This window comes from Salmo salar, chromosome 19, assembly GCF_965601325.2.
Source record: "Salmo salar chromosome 19, fSalSal1, whole genome shotgun sequence".
NCBI lineage: Eukaryota > Metazoa > Chordata > Actinopteri > Salmoniformes > Salmonidae > Salmo > Salmo salar.
Window position 1 is genome coordinate 74416340 of NC_138309.1, and position 20071 is coordinate 74436410.

Here is a 20071-nt window from a genome sequence, read left to right on the forward strand (position 1 = left end):
TGATTTCACAGAAGTGTGATTGGCTTGGAGTTACATTGTGTTGTTTAAGTGTTCGCTTTATTTTTTTGAGCAGTGTATAAATGCATCCAGGTGCTGAACTGACTCCAGTAAACTAGCGTGCCAAAGACATGTTTTCCTCTTTCACTATGAAGGTGTGGGGCCAGGCAGAGGTGGCACACACCCACAAGCACGGTGGATGGACTTCTAGGTAAGAGAACTGACTTGTATGCGCTCTGTGGGAAGTCTTTATTAAACCGCAGAATACACATTCACACACGTATAAAACCCCAACAAGCTGACGGCTGGGTCGTCACGGTGATGAGGCCTAAGGCTGTGTCCAGGGGGGCGGGTCGGGCCTCCAGGGCTTGGCAGGGATTTGGTAAGGCCTGGGTTTATTCAGTAGGAATGACTGGGCACATTTTTTAAATTGTTTGGAAACAGGTGTTCCCTGAACTTGTTTCAAAATGATTTCTCCTCCTGAACATAACCCTAGAAGCGTTTTATAATGACAGAAATACATGGCCTAAAGCTGATCTATTTCATTCTACATGGCAGAGAATCCTGTTCTATGCAGGGAATTTCTATCTGAAACGTTCTGTAACGTTGCGGCCACGTGAATATGCCCCTGGTATCTACTACTGGAGTCCAGTGAAGGGAAACAGAGACGATATACTGTCCTTTAACAGATAGTCCCACTCTCTCTGTGTGGGAGTGAAGACCGGTAACATGACCATACAGATATAGGTTCTTAATTTCAGACAGTTTGCTACAGCAGGAAATGTTGATTATAAAGAAGGGACATTTTTGTAGCGTTTTGATACATTTTTCGTAAGGAAAAATTAAGTCTGAAATTTGAAAGTGGACATTACAAACTTCCGAAGCCTTTTTAAACCTCATACACTACAAATTTGAAATGTCCTGCATTGCAGGATAGTTCTGCAACAGGGTGATCAAATTAAGATCCTGCATCTGTAGGAACACATCAGTATGTGTGAGTGCAGTGTGGTGTGGGGCTGGCACAGTCCAGCCTAGTATCAAGGGATTTTGCCTAGGAGGGCCAGGTTCACTCTAGCCTGGTTTGATGTAGTCCATGTGTTTTGTCCCAGGTTACAGTAGGTCCGATCCAGAGCAATTTCAGTATGGCATGATTTGGCACCATAGCTTGGTTTCGATGCAGTATAGCATGATTTGGCCCTGGTTAGATACAGTCTACAGTAATTTCAGCATGGCATGATGCAGTCCAGTGAAGTTTGGCTCCAGTGCAGTTTGACCCGGTTCTATGCCAGGCTGCCAGGCCAGGAGACCACGGTGAGAGCCACTCTGCTCCGCTGCTCCTTCAGCATGGGTACGAGGGCTGAGTGGCTCATACCAGCCGTAGACAGCCCGTTAACCGCCACTATCATGTCCCCACACCTAGGGTACAGAGGGGACACAGAGGGGAACATCAATATGGATGGACCATATACACTGACTATACCCAACATGAAGAACCCCTTCCCAATATTGAGTTGCACCTCCTTTACCCTCAGAACAGCCTCAATTCATCAGGGGAAAGGACTCTACAAAGTGTAGAAAGCATTCCACAGGGATGCTGGCCCATGTTTCCCACAGTTGTGTCAAGTTGGCTGGATGTCCTTTGGGTGGTGGACCATTCTTGATACACACGGGAAATGGTTGAGCCTGAAAAACCCAGCAACGTTGCAGCTCTTGACACAAACAGGTGTGCCTGGCCTCTACTACCATACCCCATTCAAAGGCACTTAAATCTTTTGTCTTTCCCGTTCACCCTCGGATTGTATATGTGTGCCATTCAATGTCTCAATTGTCTTAAGGCTTAAAAATCCTTCTTTAACCTGTCTCTTCCCCTTCAACTACACTGATTGAAGTGGATTTAACAAGTGACATCAATAAGAGATCATAGCTTTCAGCTGGATTCACCTGGTCAGTTTGTAATGGAAAGAGCAGGTGTTCCTAATGATTTATATACTCTGTGTGTGTCTGTATGTATGTGTATATATACTGCTCAAAAAAATAAAGGGAACACTTAAATAACTCATCCTAGATCTGAATGAAATAAATAATCTTATTAAATACTTTTTTCTTTACATAGTTGAATGTGCTGACAACAAAATCACACAAAAATAATCAATGGAAATCCAATTTATCAACCCATGGAGGTCTGGATTTGGAGTCACACTCAAAATTAAAGTGGAAAACCACACTACAGGCTGATCCAACTTTGATGTAATGTCCTTAAAACAAGTCAAAATGAGGCTCAGTAGTGTGTGTGGCCTCCACGTGCCTGTATGACCTCCCTACAACGCCTGGGCATGCTCCTGATGAGGTGGCGGATGGTCTCCTGAGGGATCTCCTCCCAGACCTGGACTAAAGCATCCGCCAACTCCTGGATAGTCTGTAGTGCAACGTGGCGTTGGTGGATGGAGCGAGACATGATGTCCCAGATGTGCTCAATTGGATTCAGGTCTGGGGAACGGGCGGGCCAGTCCATAGCATCAATGCCTACCTCTTGCAGGAACTGCTGACACACTCCAGCCACATGAGGTCTAGCATTGTCTTGCATTAGGAGGAACCCAGGGCCAACCGCACCAGCATATGGTCTCACAAGGGGTCTGAGGATCTCATCTCGGTACCTAATGGCAGTCAGGCTACCTCTGGCGAGCACATGGAGGGCTGTGCGGCCCCCCAAAGAAATGCCACCCCACACCATGACTGACCCACCGCCAAACCGGTCATGCTGGAGGATGTTGCAGGCAGCAGAACGTTCTCCACGGCGTCTCCAGACTCTGTCACGTCTGTCACGTGCTCAGTGTGAACCCGCTTTTATCTGTGAAGAGCACAGGGCGCCAGTGGCGAATTTGCCAATCTTGGTGTTCTCTGGCAAATGCCAAAGGTCCTCCACGGTGTTGGGCTGTAAGCACAACCCCCACCTGTGGACGTCGGGCCCTCATACCACCCTCATGGAGTCTGTTTCTGACCGTTTGAGCAGACACATGCACATTTGTGGCCTGCTGGAGGTCATTTTGCAGGGCTCTGGCAGTGCTTCTCCTGCTCCTCCTTGCACAAAGGCGGAGGTAGCGGTCCTGCTGCTGGGTTGTTGCCCTCCTACGGCCTCCTCCACGTCTCCTGATGTACTGGCCTGTCTCCTGGTAGCGCCTCCATGCTCTGGACACTACGCTGACAGACACAGCAAACCTTCTTGCCACAGCTCGCATTGATGTGCCATCCTGGATGAGCTGCACTACCTGAGCCACTTGTGTGGGTTGTAGACTCCGTCTCATGCTACCACTAGAGTGAAAGCACCGCCAGCATTCAAAAGTGACCAAAATATCAGCCAGGAAGCGTAGGAACTGAGAAGTGGTCTGTGGTCCCACCTGCAGAACCACTCCTTAATTGGGGGTGTCTTGCTAATTGCCTATAATTTCCACCTGTTGTCTATTCCATTTGCACAACAGCATGTGAAATTTATTGTTAATCAGTGTTGCTTCCTAAGTGGACAGTTTGATTTCACAGAAGTGTGATTGACTTGGAGTTAAATTGTGTTGTTTAAGTGTTCCCTTTATTTTTTTGAGCAGTATATATAGGTGTGTGTGTGTGTGTGTGTGTGTGTGTGTGTGTGTGTTTGTATGTATGTGTATATACTTTATTACCTATTAACTTACAAAGAATGAAAATGTGTCTTTATGCTTACAAGCCAACAACATGAATGATGGCTTACTTGAGGCGGCCATCATAGTATGCAGGCGTTCCAAGGACAATGGTCTTGATGAAGAATGCCTGGTTGCTATGGTTTTCCTCGTATCCTCCAACGATGCTGAAGCCCCAGCTCCCAGGGTGACTTCTACGCAGAACAATCTCATGGCTACTGTGAAGGAAGCTGAGACAAATGGATGGAAAGAATGAGTCAGTGTTTTAGTGAGGGAGACAGAAGAAGGGGGAGATGGAGAGGGAGGAGCCAGGTTTAGAGGCAGAGGGAGGGGCCAGGTTGAGAGGCAGAGGGAGGGGCCAGGTTTAGGAGGGAGGGGGCCAGGTTGTAGAGAGAGAGAGGGGAGGGAGGGGCCAGGTTTAGTGAGAGAGAGGGAGGGAGGGGCCAGGTTTAGTGAAAGAGAGGGAGGGAGGGGCCAGGTTTAGTGAGAGAGGGAGGGCAGGGGCCAGGTTTAGTGAGAGAGGGAGGGAGGGGCCAGGTTTAGTGAGAGAGGGAGGGAGGGGGCAAGTTTAGTGAGAGAGGGAGGGGCCAGGTTTAGTGAGAGAGGGAGTGGCCAGGTTTAGAGAGAGAGGGCGTGACCAGGTTTAGAGAGAGAGGGAAGTAGGGCAAGAGAAAGGGTGAAAGGAAAAAGAGATGGAGAAAGACCGAGGTGGGGAGGTAAAGAGAGTTGAAGGAACGAGATTCAGAGAGGGAGGAGAGAAAGAGAGACAGAGCGGAACAAAAGGAGAGAACGATAGAAAAAGGGAGGGGTGAGTTTGAGGCTGTCCTCTCTGTACCAGTCTCAGAAGGATGAATGAGGGAGAGACATTGGGGATGTCACCACATGCCCCTCAGTTGATAATCCACAGCTGTTGATGTTTACAGCACCGTTCAGGACAACACACACGTCAACACACACACACACACACATCAACACACACATGTCAACACACACACATAATACATGATCTGTGTGACATTTACATCCCAACACAGAACACACTCGAATCAAGATCAACACAAATGCTCCGACTACACATTCTCCACAGATTACTTCAGATTATTTCAGATTACTTCAGATTACTTCAGATTACTTCAGGTGAATCATGGGGTGGATCTCACTAGTCAACTTGCTTCCTTTCCTTGTATCCTCTGCTTCACCTACACTAATATGAAAACACTAAATAAATCAAAGCAATATTTTCACACACAAACCCCCAACATCCCAACCACCCCAGGTGAGTCCAACCCAACGAGGTATGTCTTCTATATCTCCTGTTTACCTGGGCAGGCCGAGCCACAGGACCCAGGAGGGGGACCAGGAGGAGTCGTAGTCCGAGTCGTGTGTGTGGTGGTGTGTGGGCAGCAGCTGGTCCACGGGGCTCTGGTCCTGGTCCGGCTCCTCCACCATGCTGACCTCCAGCGCCCTCAGCTGGACGGAGGGTGACGCCGCACTGGCCTTCAGGGTGCCAACCGCCTCGCTGTGGCTGAGATAGGTCAGGTCCTGGTCGTTGATACTCAGGAGGATGTCACCTGCAGGAGAGGAGGGGACAGAGAGAGAATGAGAGAGAGAGGAAAACAGAGACAGTGAAAACAGGAGTTGGTGAGGCAGAGCGAAGAACCGGAAGAGTGCAGAGACAGAGAGAAAGAGGGAGAGATAGAAGGAGCGAGAGGGACATAGAGAAATACATTGTTACTTAAGGACAAAGAGTCCTGAGAGAGAACATTCAAACACTGACCTCTGAGAATGTCGCTGTGGCAGATAATGAGCCAAACCAAATAAGAACTTGGCCTGGACAATCTAACAGGCTGTGATGTAGCCCACAGCTCACCTTGTTTGATTCGTCCAACCCGTGACAGGCAGCCATGTGGTTGGACGCTGGTCACAAAGATGGGCAGCTCGCCGCTCTTGCTGCCCCGCCCCCCGGCCACGGTCATACCCAGAGACTCATGAGGCTCCTTCTTCACAGTGATGTGTTTCTCCCTACAGGTCACACACTGGGACAGGTCCTACACACACACACACACACACACACACACACACACACACACACACACACACACACACACATACATATATAAATACAGTTGAAGTCGGAAGTTTACATTCACTTATGTTGGAGTCATTAAAACTTGTTTTTCAACCACTCCACAAATTTCTTGTTAACAAACTATAGTTTTGGCAAGTCAGTTAGGACATCTACTTTGTGCATGACACAAGTAATTTTTCCAACAATTGTTTACAGACAATTATTTCACTTATAATTCACTGTATCACAATTCTAGTGGGTCAGAAGTTTACATACACTAAGTTGACTGTGCCTTTAAACAGCTTGAAAAATTCCAGAAAATTATGTCAATGCTTTAGAAGCTTCTGATATGCTAATTGACATCATTTGAGTCAATTGGAGATGTACCTGTGGATGTATTTCAAGGCCTACCTTCAAACTCAGTGCCTCTTTGCTTGACATCATGGGAAAATCAAAAGAAATCAGCCAAGACCTCAGAAAAAAATTGTAGACCTCCACAAGTCTGGTTCATCCTTAGGAGCAATTTCCAAATGCCTAAAGGTACCAAGTTCATCTGTACAAACAATAGTACGCAAGTATTAACACCATGGGACCACGCAGCCATCATACCACTCAGGAAGGAGACGTGTTCTGTCTCCTAGAGATGAACGTACTTTGGTGCGAAAAGTGCAAATCAATCCCAGAACATCACCAAAGGACCTTGTGAAGATGCTGGAGGAAACAGGTACACAAGTATCTATATCGACATAACCTGAAAGGCCGCTCAGCAAGGAAGAAGCCACTGCTCCAAAACTGCCATAAAAAAGCCAGACTACGGTTTCGAACTGCACATGGGGACAAAAATCGTACTTTTTGGAGAAATGTCCTCTTGTCTGATGAAACAAAAATAGAACTGTTTGGCCATAATGAGCATCGTTATGTTTGGAGGAAAAAGGGGGAGGCTTGCAAACAGGGACTGGTGCACTTCACAAAATAGATGGCATCATGAGGGAGGAAAATTATGTGGCTATGTTGAAGCAACACCTCAAGACATCAGTCAGGAAGTTAAAGCTTGGTCGCAAATGGGTCTTCCAAATGGACAATGACCCCAAGCATACTTCCAAAGTTGTGGCAAAATGACTTAAGGACAACAAAGTCAAGGTATTGGAGTGGCCATCACAAAGCCCTGACCTCAATCCTATAGAAAATGTGTGAGCAGAACTGAAAAAGTGTGTGCGAGCAAGGAGGCCTACAAACCTGACTCAGTTACACCAGCTCTGTCAGGAGGAATGGGCCAAAATTCAACCAACTTATTGTGGGAAGCTTGTGGAAGGCTACCTGAAACGTTTGACCCAAGTTAAACAATTTAAAGGCAATGCTACCAAATACTAATTGAGTGTATGTAAACTTCTGACCCACTGGGAATGTGATGAAAGAAATAAAAGCTGAAATAAATCATTCTCTCTACTATTATTCTGACATTTCACATTCTTAAAATAAAGTGGTGGCCTAACAGACCTAAGGCAGGGAATTTTTACTTGAATGAAATGTCAGGAATTGTGAAAAACTGAGTTTAAATGTATTTGGCTAAGGTGTATGTAAACCTCCGACTTCAACTGTGTACACACACACACACACACACACACACACACACACACACACACACACACACACACACACACACACACACACACACACACACACTAAGAGAGGTCCTACAGTGTATAATACACATTGGGAGAGGCCTCCAGCATAAACAGATACATATGAACAAACACAGTCAGACACACACACTCCCTCAGGTGCGTACTCACTCTGTGGGTGCTGGAGCGGGCCAGGTGGGCGCAGGTGGGCACGGTGCTGGGGTTGGGGGAGAAGCTGTGGTGATGGTGGTGGTGGTTGGGGAGGAAGTGGTCATGGCAGTACAGATCTTTGTTGGAGGCGGAGCTTGATGGAGGGGGAAGGGTAGGCTTGCTGGGACGGCCAATCAGCAGATACACTCTTTCGCCGCTGGCCTGTAGTTGACAGGAAAAGGGAGTAGTGTTAGCCATCCACAAGAGGATGGTCAGAAACACTGTTTATCTCCTAGCAGTCTTACCTGTATGATCTGAGCAGCCTGTTCAGGCGTGCCATGGCGTAGGTCCTGCTCGTTGACCGCCAGCACTCGGTCGTTACTACACAGCCTCCCGTCCTTGGCAGCCAGGCCACCGTCCAGCAGGTCTAACACAAACACCCCCACCTCGTCAGTCCTCCGCACCAGCTTGATGCCCAGCTGCTCCGACGAGTCCCGCTTCTGCAGGGTGATCCTCAGGCTGGCAGGGCTGGACGGAGGGGTGGAACAGGGGGCGTGGGGCACTGAGGGGGTGGTGGAGGGGGGTGGGCGAGAGACACAGCGGCGCTCCCTTAGGACAGTGAGCTGCAGTGTGGCACAGGGGCGTGCCAACGTTGAGCGAGCAAAGTTATGGGCCACATTGCTGATGTCTACACTGTTGACCTGCAGAGAGGGAGAAAAAGAGAGGGACATTAGGAGAGGGAGAGGGAGAGGGAGGGAGCTTGGCTTTGGAGGAATATTAGAGGAGAAAAGGTGAGGAAGAGGTGAGGATGGATCCATGGTCCTCACCTGTAGTATCTGGTCCCCGGCCAGAAGCCTGCCATCTCGAGCAATGACCCCATCACGGTACACTTCCTGGATCACCACGTTGATGAGAGGCGTCTCGTTGCCCCCGACGATGCTGATGCCCAGTTCTACATAGGGGTTGGAGCGGTGGACCTCGATGGTGGTGATCTCACCCTCTGGAAGGGACGGCAGCTTCACACTACCTGGGAGATACACAGGGACATGGAAGCACATCAATCTCTTATATTCATGAATGTTTAGATTCGACATGATTACATTGGAAGGTTAGAGACAGGAAGTCAGATGGAGGAAGTGATGTTGTACCCTCTTCTGCAGAGAGGGGCGGTGACTCTGGGCAGTCCCATCCAGAGGAGGCAGAGCTGGCGGTGCGGAGGAGGTGGATGCATGGGTTACTGAGGGGTCGCTTTACCCTGGGCACCACACACTCCAACCGTACCAAACCTACACACAGAGAGAGGGGTTACACACACACACACACACACACACACACACACACACACACACACACACACACACACACACCACACAGTTGTTACTCACTGTCCTCCTCATTGCTCTCCTCGAAGGCGGGGTTGTCCAATCCAGGCTCGTCGGTCCACATGGGGACGCTGCTTTCGGTGGTGGAGGTGCCACCAGGGGGCGAGGAGGAGCTCTCCTCCTGCAGGTCTGTCTCCGTCTGGAGGGCTCGTGGGGACCTGGAGGGGCTGGTCACCATGGCTCCCTCCTCCCCGGGATCACATGGTGGTCCCTCTAAACTGTTCTGCTGACACTGCGTCCCCGGACACCTGGACACAGAGAGGGGATGTGGGGGTCGACTTAGTGCATTGATCAGTTATATCATTTTTGCCCAATCATACCAGGTCATTTAATGCTTAAAAACAAAAATATTAGGATGAATAAGACACTTGGCTACAGAAGTGACATTTCTTACCGATCTCTACAGCTTCCTTCCAAAAACATATCCTGTGAAATGACATCAACACATACTGGAGGAGTTACTGGCTAGCTACAAGTGGTTAGCTTAGCTAATGAACAAGCTTCATCTGCCACAGCCCGCATGACCAGAATGACACATCGACAAACCACCAAAGGCTTTTCGTGCCCAAAGTCAACCTTTAAAACTGCATGTACAGTTTCATACATTGCGCACGCGCACACCCACCCACCCACCCACCCACCCACACACACCCACACACCTACCTACCCAGAGAACATCCCTGGTCATCCCTACTGCCTCCGATCTGGAGGACTCACTAAACAGAGAACATCCCTGGTCATCCCTACTGCCTCTGATCTGGAGGACTCACTAAACAGAGAACATCCCTGGTCATCCCTACTGCCTCTGATCTGGTGGACTCACTAAACAGAGAACATCCCTGGTCATCCCTACTGCCTCTGATCTGGAGGACTCACTAAACAGAGAACATCCCTGGTCATCCCTACTGCCTCTGATCTGGAGGACTCACTAAACAGAGAACATCCCTGGTCATCCCTACTGCCTCTGATCTGGAGGACTCACTAAACAGAGAACATCCCTGGTCATCCCTACTGCCTCTGATCTGGAGGACTCACTAAACAGAACATCCCTGGTCATCCCTACTGCCTCTGATCTGGTGGACTCACTAAACAGAGAACATCCCTGGTTATCCCTACTACCTCTGATCTAGAGGACTCACTAAACAGAGGACATCCCTGGTCATCCCTACTACCTCTGATCTGGAGGACTCACTAAACAGAGAACATCCCTGGTCATCCCTACTACCTCTGATCTGGAGGACTCACTAAACAGAGAACATCCCTGGTCATCCCTACTACCTCTGATCTGCAGGACTCACTAAACAGAGAACATCCCTGGTCATCCCTACTACCTCTGATCTGCAGGACTCACTAAACAGAGAACATCCCTGGTCATCCCTACTACCTCTGATCTGCAGGACTCACTAAACAGAGAACATCCCTGGTCATCCCTACTACCTCTGATCTGCAGGACTCACTAAACAGAGAACATCCCTGGTCATCCCGTGTACTGCCTCTGATCTGGCGGACTCACTAAAAACACATGCTTCGTTTGTAAATGATGTCTGAAAGTTGGAGTGTGCCTGTGGCTTTCTGTAAATTTAAAAAACAAGAAAATGTTGCCGTCTGGTTTGCTTAATATAAGGAATTTGAAATGATTCATACTTTTACTTTTGATACTTAAGTATATTTTAAACCAAATACTTTAATACTTTTACTCAAGTAGAATTTTACTGGGTGAGTTTTAATTTAGTCATTTTCTATTAAGGCATCTTTACTTTTACTTAAGTATGATAGTTGGGTACTTTTTCCACCACTGGCATTGACCAGTCCATCATATATCTGCTATGATTTAAGCTATGCAGAAAGCAGGAAGAACCACAGCTAGTCCTAAAGGATCAACGATCAGATCATCAGACAAGTTCCAGAACATTCCACCCAGTTCAAGGACATTCCAAGTGCCCTGGCAGTCTTCTGTTCTAATCTCTGACTTTAAGGCGGCTTTAGTGACACAATATTAAATGTCCAAGCTGACAGACATCCAATTCTGTCTCTCGTGATCTCATCCGTCGTTAGCTTCATTACTATCTTAGGGTTGGGGCATAGGGAACGACCCACATGGACCTGGGCCTTAATCTATAGATGCTTTAAGAACAGAGCAAATAATGCCCAGTCATGCACAGACACCTCAGAAAGACCTAGGGAACACTTGGAGTGAGACATAGCTCACCTGCTACAACTGGTTGCCCAGTGGGAAGCAATTTTGTATACTTGTCCATACGCTGAGGAGAAGGTGTAGTGGATATCTAGTGAGGAGAAGGTGTAGTGGATATCTAGTGAGGAGAAGGTGTAGTGGATATCTAGTGAGGAGAAGGTGTAGTGGATATCTAGTGAGGAGAAGGTGTAGTGGATATCTAGTGAGGAGAAGGTGTAGTGGATATCTAGTGAGGAGAAGGTATAGTGGATATCTAGTGAGGAGAAGGTATAGTGGATATCTAGTGAGGAGAAGGTATAGTGGACATCTAGTGAGGAGAAGGTATAGTGGACATCTAGTGTAGGTTGAAGGTTCCAAAGGCAATGTAACAATTCTATCCATAAATGTTCAGCGCCGTGGGCAAAAATCGAATAAAATAAAATTGGATTGGTTGCATATACGTATTTTGCAGATTTTATCACGGGGTTAGTGAAATGCTTATGTTCATAGCTCCAACAGTGCAGTGACACCCAACAAGAAAAATTGGCTAGAAGATACGAACAGGGCAGCCATGTCTGTCCACACCATCTTGTCAGTCTGGAAGTGAATGATAGCATAACTGTTTTACTGTCATTCTATTAATTTAAAAGTTTTTCAATTGATCTTCAACCACTGTATTATTTGATTTCCAGACGGCTGGTCACGTATTTAATGCTCATCCTGTAGAATTAGCAATGGCGCTGGTCCAATGATTTTGTTTATTTTCTAACGCTGCCACATGGAATTATTAGGTTGTCTTAACCTGTATTTTTCTGACCTAGCATCTTACACTTTGTTTAAACACTTTAAAAGGTATCCTTCCTTCCTCCATTCCTTACTTTATTGAGGCAATCACTGATTAAAATTGCTGGCAATGTTTGTTGACCAAGTTGACATTGTAGGCAAAGGTTTTCATCTCATTGCTTTCACCAATCCAACCTTGACAGAGCAGTGATGACTTTGAGGGAGGAAGGAAGTAAGAGAGGATGCACTTTAAAATAATTAGAATTGAGCTTTAGTGGACACTGGGCCATAGGCTGGACAGAGGGGGGGGGGAGCTTGTTCCACCATTGGGGTGCCAGAGCAGCGAACAGTTTTGACTGAGCTGAGCGGGAACTGTGCTTCCTCAGAGGTAGGGGGGCCAGCAGGCCAGAGGTGGATGAACGCAGTGCCCTTGTTTGGGTGTAGGGACTGATCAGAGCCTGAAGGTACGGAGGTGCCGTTCCCCTCACAGCCCCGCAGGCAAGCACCATGGTCTTGTAGCAGAATGGTATGATAAGCAGAATGATAAGATGGGGAGATGTTGGTCCATAATAAAGCCTTGCTCTACCTTCTGAACAACACTATCAACAAGACAGGTTCTACAGGTTCTACAGGTTCTACAGGTTCTAGTTTTGTCGCACCTGGACTACTGTTCAGTCGTGTGGTCAGGTGCTACAAAGAGGGACTTAGGAATTGCAATTGGCTCAGAACAGGGCAGCACGGCTGGCTCAGAACAGGGCAGCACGGCTGGCTCAGAACAGGGCAGCACGGCTGGCTCAGAACAGGGCAGCACGGCTGGCTCAGAACAGGGCAGCACGGCTGGCTCAGAACAGGGCAGCACGGCTGGCTCAGAACAGGGCAGCACGGCTGGCTCAGAACAGGGCAGCACGGCTGGCCCTTGGATGTACACAGAGAGAAACATTAATAATATGCATGTAAAATCTCTCCTGGTTCAAAGTGGAGGAAAGATTGACTTCATCACTACTTTTATTTGTGAGAGGTATTGACATGTTGAAAGCATAGAGCTGTCTGTTTAAACGACTAGCACACAGCTCAGACACCCATGCATACCCCACAAGACATGCCACCAGAGGTCTCTTCACAGTCCCCAAGTCCAGAACAGACTATGGGAGGCGCACAGTACTACATAGATCCATGACTACATGGAACTCTATTCCACATCAGGTAACTGATGCAAACAGTAGAAACAGAATTAAAAAAACAGATAAAAATACACCTTAAGTAACAGCGGGGACTGTGAAGCAACACAAACATAGGTACAGACACATGCATACACACACATGATAACATACGCACTATACACACACACGTACACATGTATTTTGTGTTGTAGATATGTGGTAGTGGAGTAGGGGCCTGAGGGCACACAGTGTGTTGTGAAATTTGTTCTGAATGTATTGTAATGTTTTTAAAATGATAAAGGACCCCAGGATCCTTTATAAATACAAATACAGCAGGAGTCAGGACAACAAACAAGTTGGCTAAAGATGAAAGGCTAGCACTCAAGCTAGCTATAGAAACCAAGCAATAAGCTTTAGATACAGTTGAAGTCGGAAGTTTACATACACCTTAGCCAAATACATTTAAACTCAGTTTTTCACAATTCCTGACATTTAATCCTAGTAAGAATTTCCTGTTTTAGGTCAGTTAGGATCACCACTTTATTTTAAGAATGTGAAATGTCAGAATAATAGTAGAGAGAATGCTTTATTTCAGCTTTTATTTCTTTCATCACATTCCCAGTGGGTCAGAAGTTTACATACACTCAATTAGTATTTGGTAGCATTGCCTTTAAATTGTTTAACTTGGGTCAAACGTTTCGGGTAGCCTTCCACAAGCTTCCCACAATAAGTTGGGTGAATTTTGACCCATTCCTCCTGACAGAGCTGGTGTAACTGAGTCAGGTTTGTAGGCCTCCTTGCTCACACACGCTTTTTCAGTTCTGCCCACAAATTTTCTATAGGATTGAGGTCAGGGCTTTGTGATGGACACTCCAATACCTTGACTTTGTTGTACTTAAGCCATTTTGCCACAACTTTGGAAGTATTCTTGGGGTCAGTGTCCATTTGGAAGACCCATTTGCGACCAAGCTTTAACTTCCTGACTGATGTCTTGAGATGTTGCTTCAATATATCCACATAATTTTCCTCCCTCGTGATGCCATCTATTTTGTGAAGTGCACCAGTCCCTCCTGCAGCAAAGCACCCCCACAACATGATGCTGCCACCCCGGTGCTTCACGGTTGAGATGGTGTTCTTCGGCTTGCAAGCTGATAAAGGACTCGTTTTACTGTGAATATAGATACTTTTGTACCTGTTTCTTCCAGCATCTTCACAAGGTCCTTTGCTGTTGTTCTGGGATTGATTTGCACTTTTCGCACTAAAGTACGTTCATCTCTAGGAGACAAAGCGCGTCTCCTTCCTGAGTGATATTGTCACGTTCGTCATAAAGATGGGACCAAGGCGCAGCGGGAATGTGAATACTCATCTTCTTTATTGTGAAGAAAACCAAAATAAACACTTGAATCAAAACAACGACAAGAAACAGTCCTGTGAGACATACAGCTACACATGGAACAATTACCCACAAAAACCCATGAAAAAACACCCCTACTAAATAGGATCTTCAATTAGAGGCAACGAGGAACAGCTGCCTCCAATTGAAGGTCAACCCAATAAACTAAACATAGAAATAGAATAACTAGACACAGACATAGAAATATACTAACATAGAACATTAACCAAAAAAAACCGAAACACATAAAACAAACACCCCCTGCCACGTCCTGACCAAACTACAATAACAAATAACCTCTTTACTGGTCAGGACGTGACAGGTATGACGGCTGTGTGGTCCCATAATGTTTATACTTGCGTGCTATTGTTTGTACAGATGAACGTGATACCTTGAGGCATTTGGAAATTGCTCCCAAGGATGAACCAGACTTGTGGAGGTCTACAATTTTCTTTCTGAGGTCTTGGCTGATTTCTTTTGATTTTCCCATGATGTCAAGCAAAGAGGCACTGAGTTTGAAGGTAGGCCTTGAAATACATCCACAGGTACACCTCCAATTGACTCAAATGATGTCAATTAGCCTATCAGAAGCTTCTAAAGCATTGACATCATTTTCTGGAATTTTCCAAGCTGTTTAAAGGCACTGTCAACTTAGTGTATGTAAACTTCTGACCCACTGGAATTGTGATACAGTGAATTATAAGTGAAATAATCTGTCTGTAAACAATTGTTGGAAAATTACTTGCGTCATGCACAAAGTAGATGTCCTAACTGACTTGCCAAACTATAGTTTGTTAACAAGAAATTTGTGGAGTGGTTGAAAAACGAGTTTTAATGACTCCGACCTAAGTGAATATAAACTTCCGACTTCAACTGTTGAATCATCTCTACATAGTAACAACTGTAATGTCTGTCCTATTTACTGTTTTTAACACTACACATGTCAGCATCAAGACATCACAGCTTAGAGACCAAATTCTGCAACTGAAATTAGTACTTTACACTACAGATCTCCCTCACTTCAGATATACCTGATGTACAGTTTCCTCACAGCGACCACTAGCCTGCTGAGCTCCCCACCGTCACATATCCACTCACATTGTGAGGTGTGTGTGTGTGTGTGTGTGTGTGTGTGTGTGTGTGTGTGTGTGTGTGTGTGTGTGTGTGTGTGTGTGTGTGTGTGTGTGTGTGTGTGTGTGTGTGTGTGTGTGTGTGTGTGTGTGTGTGTGTGTGTGTGTGTGTGTGTGTGAGACTCCACTCTACCTGTGTTTGAGGTGAGCTTCCAGGTCACAGCGGGGCATGCTGAGGCTGCAGGCCGGGGACAGGGGACAGGACACAGACAGCTTGTCAAGCAGCTTGTGTACCAGGATGCTGCTCCGCCTGCACACCTGCAGATGTAGCCGCTCCCGGTCAAGCGGGCAGAAGTCCCGCTCCTGGAGGAAGCTGCGGAGGCAGCGGGCACAGAAGGTGTGTCCACAGGGTGTGTCCAGGGGCTGGACCAGGGGCTGCAGACAGATGTGGCACACCAGGTCATCGTCCACCTCCAGGCGATAGTTATAGAGGTGGTTCTCCCAGGCCCGGTGGATCTGACCACACTCTGGACACAAGGCCTCCAGCACGGGCTCCACAGGCCCTGCCGGACCCACCTGGATAAAGGAGAAGAGATTTATATGGGAGATGTTGGAGGACAATGATAGTTGAACAGAAAAGCTTGTTTGAATAAATCCCAAAGAAACAACCAAGTAATCTGTATGTTATTACAGTGTAATTACCAACTTGTCTTTTCTTTGTGTATACAAGGTAATTAGCGGATCGGAATGGTAAATAGCAGATCAGAGGATCAGCATTACACAATTCAACACGGTGGTACCAGTACCACTCATACACACAGCTGGGAGGGTACAAACTGCAAAATCCAAACCCACCTCACAGCCGGGGCTGCCCATGTCAGGACCAGGGCTCCAATCGCCAGGCACGGCCTTTGGCACAGTCGTCACTGGGGTTACAGGTCGGGACGTTACAAAGGGGTGGGGAGGGGGGCGTCCTATCCCATAAGCCTCAGAGGGTGAGCTGGTGACAGAGAGGACAGCCGCCCCCCAGTGGCCAATCAGACATCACCCTGTAGGTAAGAGAGCAGGGGTTAAAAAGCTGGGAAATTAAACATAGTGTTGTGTGTGTGTGTCTCTGCACGTGTGTGCATGTGAGTGTGTACTCATGCATACATGTGTAGTACTGTATAACTTGGTAAATATTTGCATTGTATTAGTGTATATGTGACATGTGTGCATGTTTATATCAACGTGTGTGTGTAGTGTGTGTAGTGTGTGCAGAGATGATGTACTGTAGCACTGCGCATGCTCAGTGTAATCTCTCTTTCGCTCTCGCCTGCTGCAATATTACAGTCTCACAGAGAGGGAATTATCTGGGATTGAGACAGAAGGAATTATCTGGGATTGAGACAGAAGGAATTATCTGGGATTGAGACAGAAGGAATTATCTGGGATTGAGACAGAAGGAATTATCTGGGATTGAGACAGAAGGAATTATCTGGGATTGAGGCAGAGAGGACATGGGTATGGTTGAGAGGAAGGAGAGAGAGATAAAAAGGGAGAGGGCTAGAACGATGAAGAGAAAGAGGGATAGAGAGATAGAGAGAGAGAAGGAGTGAGAAAAAGAGACGAGAGAGAGAATATGAAAGGGAGAGGGGAGGGAGGGGAGAAAGAAAACAGGAGGGAGAAGAGAGAGATGGAAAGAGAAAAGGAAAAAAGGTTGACAGAGAGAAAGGGTCAAATGGAAAAACAAAGGAGTAGAGAAACAGAATGAAAATGAGAGACGAAGACAGAAAGAGAGAGAGAGCTGTGAGATAGGGTCAAGAAAAAAGAGTGGAAGACTGCCAACTGATCACTGTGCATGTGGTGTGTATGTGGTGTGTATGTGGTGTGTATGTGGTGTGTATGTGGTGTGTGATGTGTTTTTGTTTTTACTATCCTTGTGGGGACCAGAAGGACAGTAAAACGAGAAACATTTGGTCAAGTGGGGACATTTCGCCGGTCCCCACAAGGAATAAGGCTATTTTAGGCTTAGGGGTCAGGTTTAGGTTTAGGGTTACAATTAGGGTTAGGGTTAGGTTAAAGGTTAGGGTTAAGTTAAGGATTAGGGTTAGGTTAAGGGTTATCGGTTATGGAAAATAGGATTTTGAATGGAGGTCAATTGTTTGGTCCCCACAAGGATAGTAAAACAAACGTGTGTGTGTGTGTGTGTGTGTGGATGCACTCTGGCCGGTTCTGCAGCGTGAGAGAGCCAGAGCTAACGGAAAACTCCTTCCAGCTCTGAAACACAGCCGACCACTCATACAAATCCCCAATGCTGAGCCGTCCTCAAAACTAATGCATTGTGTACCAGTCATTTCCACTGTGTTACACATCCAAAGCCATTTAGACTCACTTCCCCTACTACAGTACTCTAGCCCTGTCCCTGAGGAGCTCATGGACACAAATCGACACAAGGGAGCGTATTTGAAACAGAAACAGAGCCAAGCTAATAACGCCTGACTACCAGCCTCTATTCTCATCTCCTTGCCTCCATCTGCATGAATCTGAAAGAACTGAAGAGGTCATAGCAAATGCTAAATAGTCGTCCACCATATTGCTTTCACCGATCCTGTGATTTCAGACCAAAACAGATGACGCGGAGAGGAAGCCACTTTAGACTGTTAAGATGCAGCCTCTGTCTGTCTGTGTGAGGGTCTGCTCCTGTCTCCATGGCTACGGAGCATGTTCAGTAGAGCTTGACATTCAGAGCTGTGTAGATAGAGATGGAGTGTTCTCTCCTCCATGTGTCCTTTCTATTTCCGTACACTTCTATCTGCTGCTGGCTATATTCTTAATTGTTCCTGTCCTTCTGACCGTGCCACTGCTGTTTCTGCCTGTCTTTATGACTGTTGTTTCCATGACTACATGCCTCTATATAACCTGTCTATGTAACCTGCATCTGTCTCCTTGACTGCTGGTACCCTTTTCCTTGTTTTAAGTACCTGCTTCTGTCTCTATGTGAATGTGTGTGTGTGTGTGTGTGCAGCTGGAGATGCATTATTCATGTAGACATAAGGCTCCTCTGTTTCCATAACAAAGCTCTGACATCATTTTAACTCACACACACACACTCACACACGTATGTACACACACAGTGTATGCTTTTTGGGTATGAGTTTGTGGGTGTGTGCAGTGTCTTTCAACCACTGCTGTGTATAAGTTTGACATGCAAGACTAATGCAGTCTATAAGTTAGATCTCTCTCTCTTTCCCGCTCTCTCGCTCACCCTTTGTTTTTAACCTTCTGCCAGGATAATACAGCAGTTACAAGAGCACTTAAATTACTTAAATGACTCTTACTTTCAAAATAGCTAGATTGCAACAGCGTGTGTGTGTGTGTTTGTGTGTTTTTGTCTTTGTTGTGTTACCCGGCGCCTCAAGGCCACTATGCTATTGTATTGTTATTTCATTCATAGGCTTGCTGTTCTCTGCTCCTTCTATTGATACCAGCAGTAGACAAGGCCTACAGCGATTCAGCGACTAATGCACAATACCCGATAACTAACGAACAAAGAAGATGACGTCTGTCCTATTGCCAACCCAAATAAAGGGGTAAACCATGACTATAACATATTGTCTACAACAATCTTGCATGTCAGACAAGAGGAAAACGCGATATCTCCTTGCCCTCAGGAACAGTTGATCACGTTAATAAGGTAGTCAGTAGACTAATAAAACCACAATCCCAAAGATCCATTACGGCTACCATGATTTTCAATAGCATAATCATCTTGTCAACCTTCGCAAAAAACAAACAAACCTGAATATGCAATGTTTCATTTCATGTTTCGTTTCAATATAGCCTAGCCTAGAATATATATAGTTGAAGGCTGAATAACATAATGGCTTATTGAAGGGGAGAAAAAACGGCATATACCAAACAAAGGCTATCTATTTAAATTGCATTATTTGACTACCCATTTTATGCACTGCCCTGAAAGACGACACGCAGATTCAGATTCAGATAGATCATATAATTGGTTCGATGACAGAAATACCCTTCTCCATTTAGGCTGGTGAGTGAACCAGCCGGAGTGTCTGTCTGATTGTCAGATTCCTCCCTCCCTTCCTTCGAGATCCGTGGAATAGCGCTGAGATGGATACATCATGGATGGACAATAGCGACTTCAATTGAAAGCTATAGACTATTACTAGACCATAGATATAGAACCTGCTTTATATATATATGTTCTAGACATCGTGACAGTGAAGATGTGCGATCAGAATACATACATTATATTACCTATTCCGGCTTCTCCTTGGTGCCGAGAACTCCGGCCCCGAGAGGGGACAATTAACGGACCTCAATCACACATTCACCGCAACAAGCAGAGCTGTAGCAGCGCACATAAAACGCCCCGGTGACTTTCGCCGTGAAGAACCCGCCCACTGCTCTTCTCCAGCAGTCAGTCAAGCAGAAGGGGGCAGGGTCTCGTGCTGTCAATCCCCAAATTAAATTAGAGGCTTCCCTTTATGCCTGTTCGAAACTAACCACTAAAAAGTATCATTATGACATGTATTTTCAATATTAGACAAAATACATACTGTTGTACAACATTGAAACATAATTTGTTTGTTGGTAAGC

At 46.3% G+C, this 20071-nt stretch overlaps 1 protein-coding gene across 3 annotated transcripts; it reads right to left on the minus strand.

Annotated features, from left to right (window-relative positions):
- Nucleotides 1–222: 222 nt before the first annotated feature.
- lnx2a (ligand of numb-protein X 2a) lies at nucleotides 223–19864 on the minus strand. 3 transcript variants are annotated; one of them, XM_014159454.3, is made up of 12 exons: nucleotides 19720–19864; nucleotides 16322–16515; nucleotides 15660–16042; nucleotides 8891–9135; nucleotides 8654–8791; nucleotides 8333–8532; nucleotides 7811–8206; nucleotides 7527–7727; nucleotides 5536–5713; nucleotides 4987–5236; nucleotides 3737–3895; nucleotides 223–1413 (listed from the first exon to the last, which is right to left on the minus strand). In XM_014159454.3, exons 2-12 carry the CDS (start codon nucleotides 16340–16342, stop codon nucleotides 1278–1280), a joined length of 2307 nt encoding a protein of 768 aa, XP_014014929.1. In that variant the 5' UTR covers nucleotides 16343–16515; nucleotides 19720–19864; the 3' UTR covers nucleotides 223–1277. The 3 variants fall into 3 exon arrangements, with proteins under 3 accessions (XP_014014929.1, XP_014014930.1, XP_014014932.1); XM_014159455.3 differs by having other exon boundaries at nucleotides 19730–19857; XM_014159457.3 differs by lacking the exon at nucleotides 8654–8791.
- Nucleotides 19865–20071: the final 207 nt, after the last annotated feature.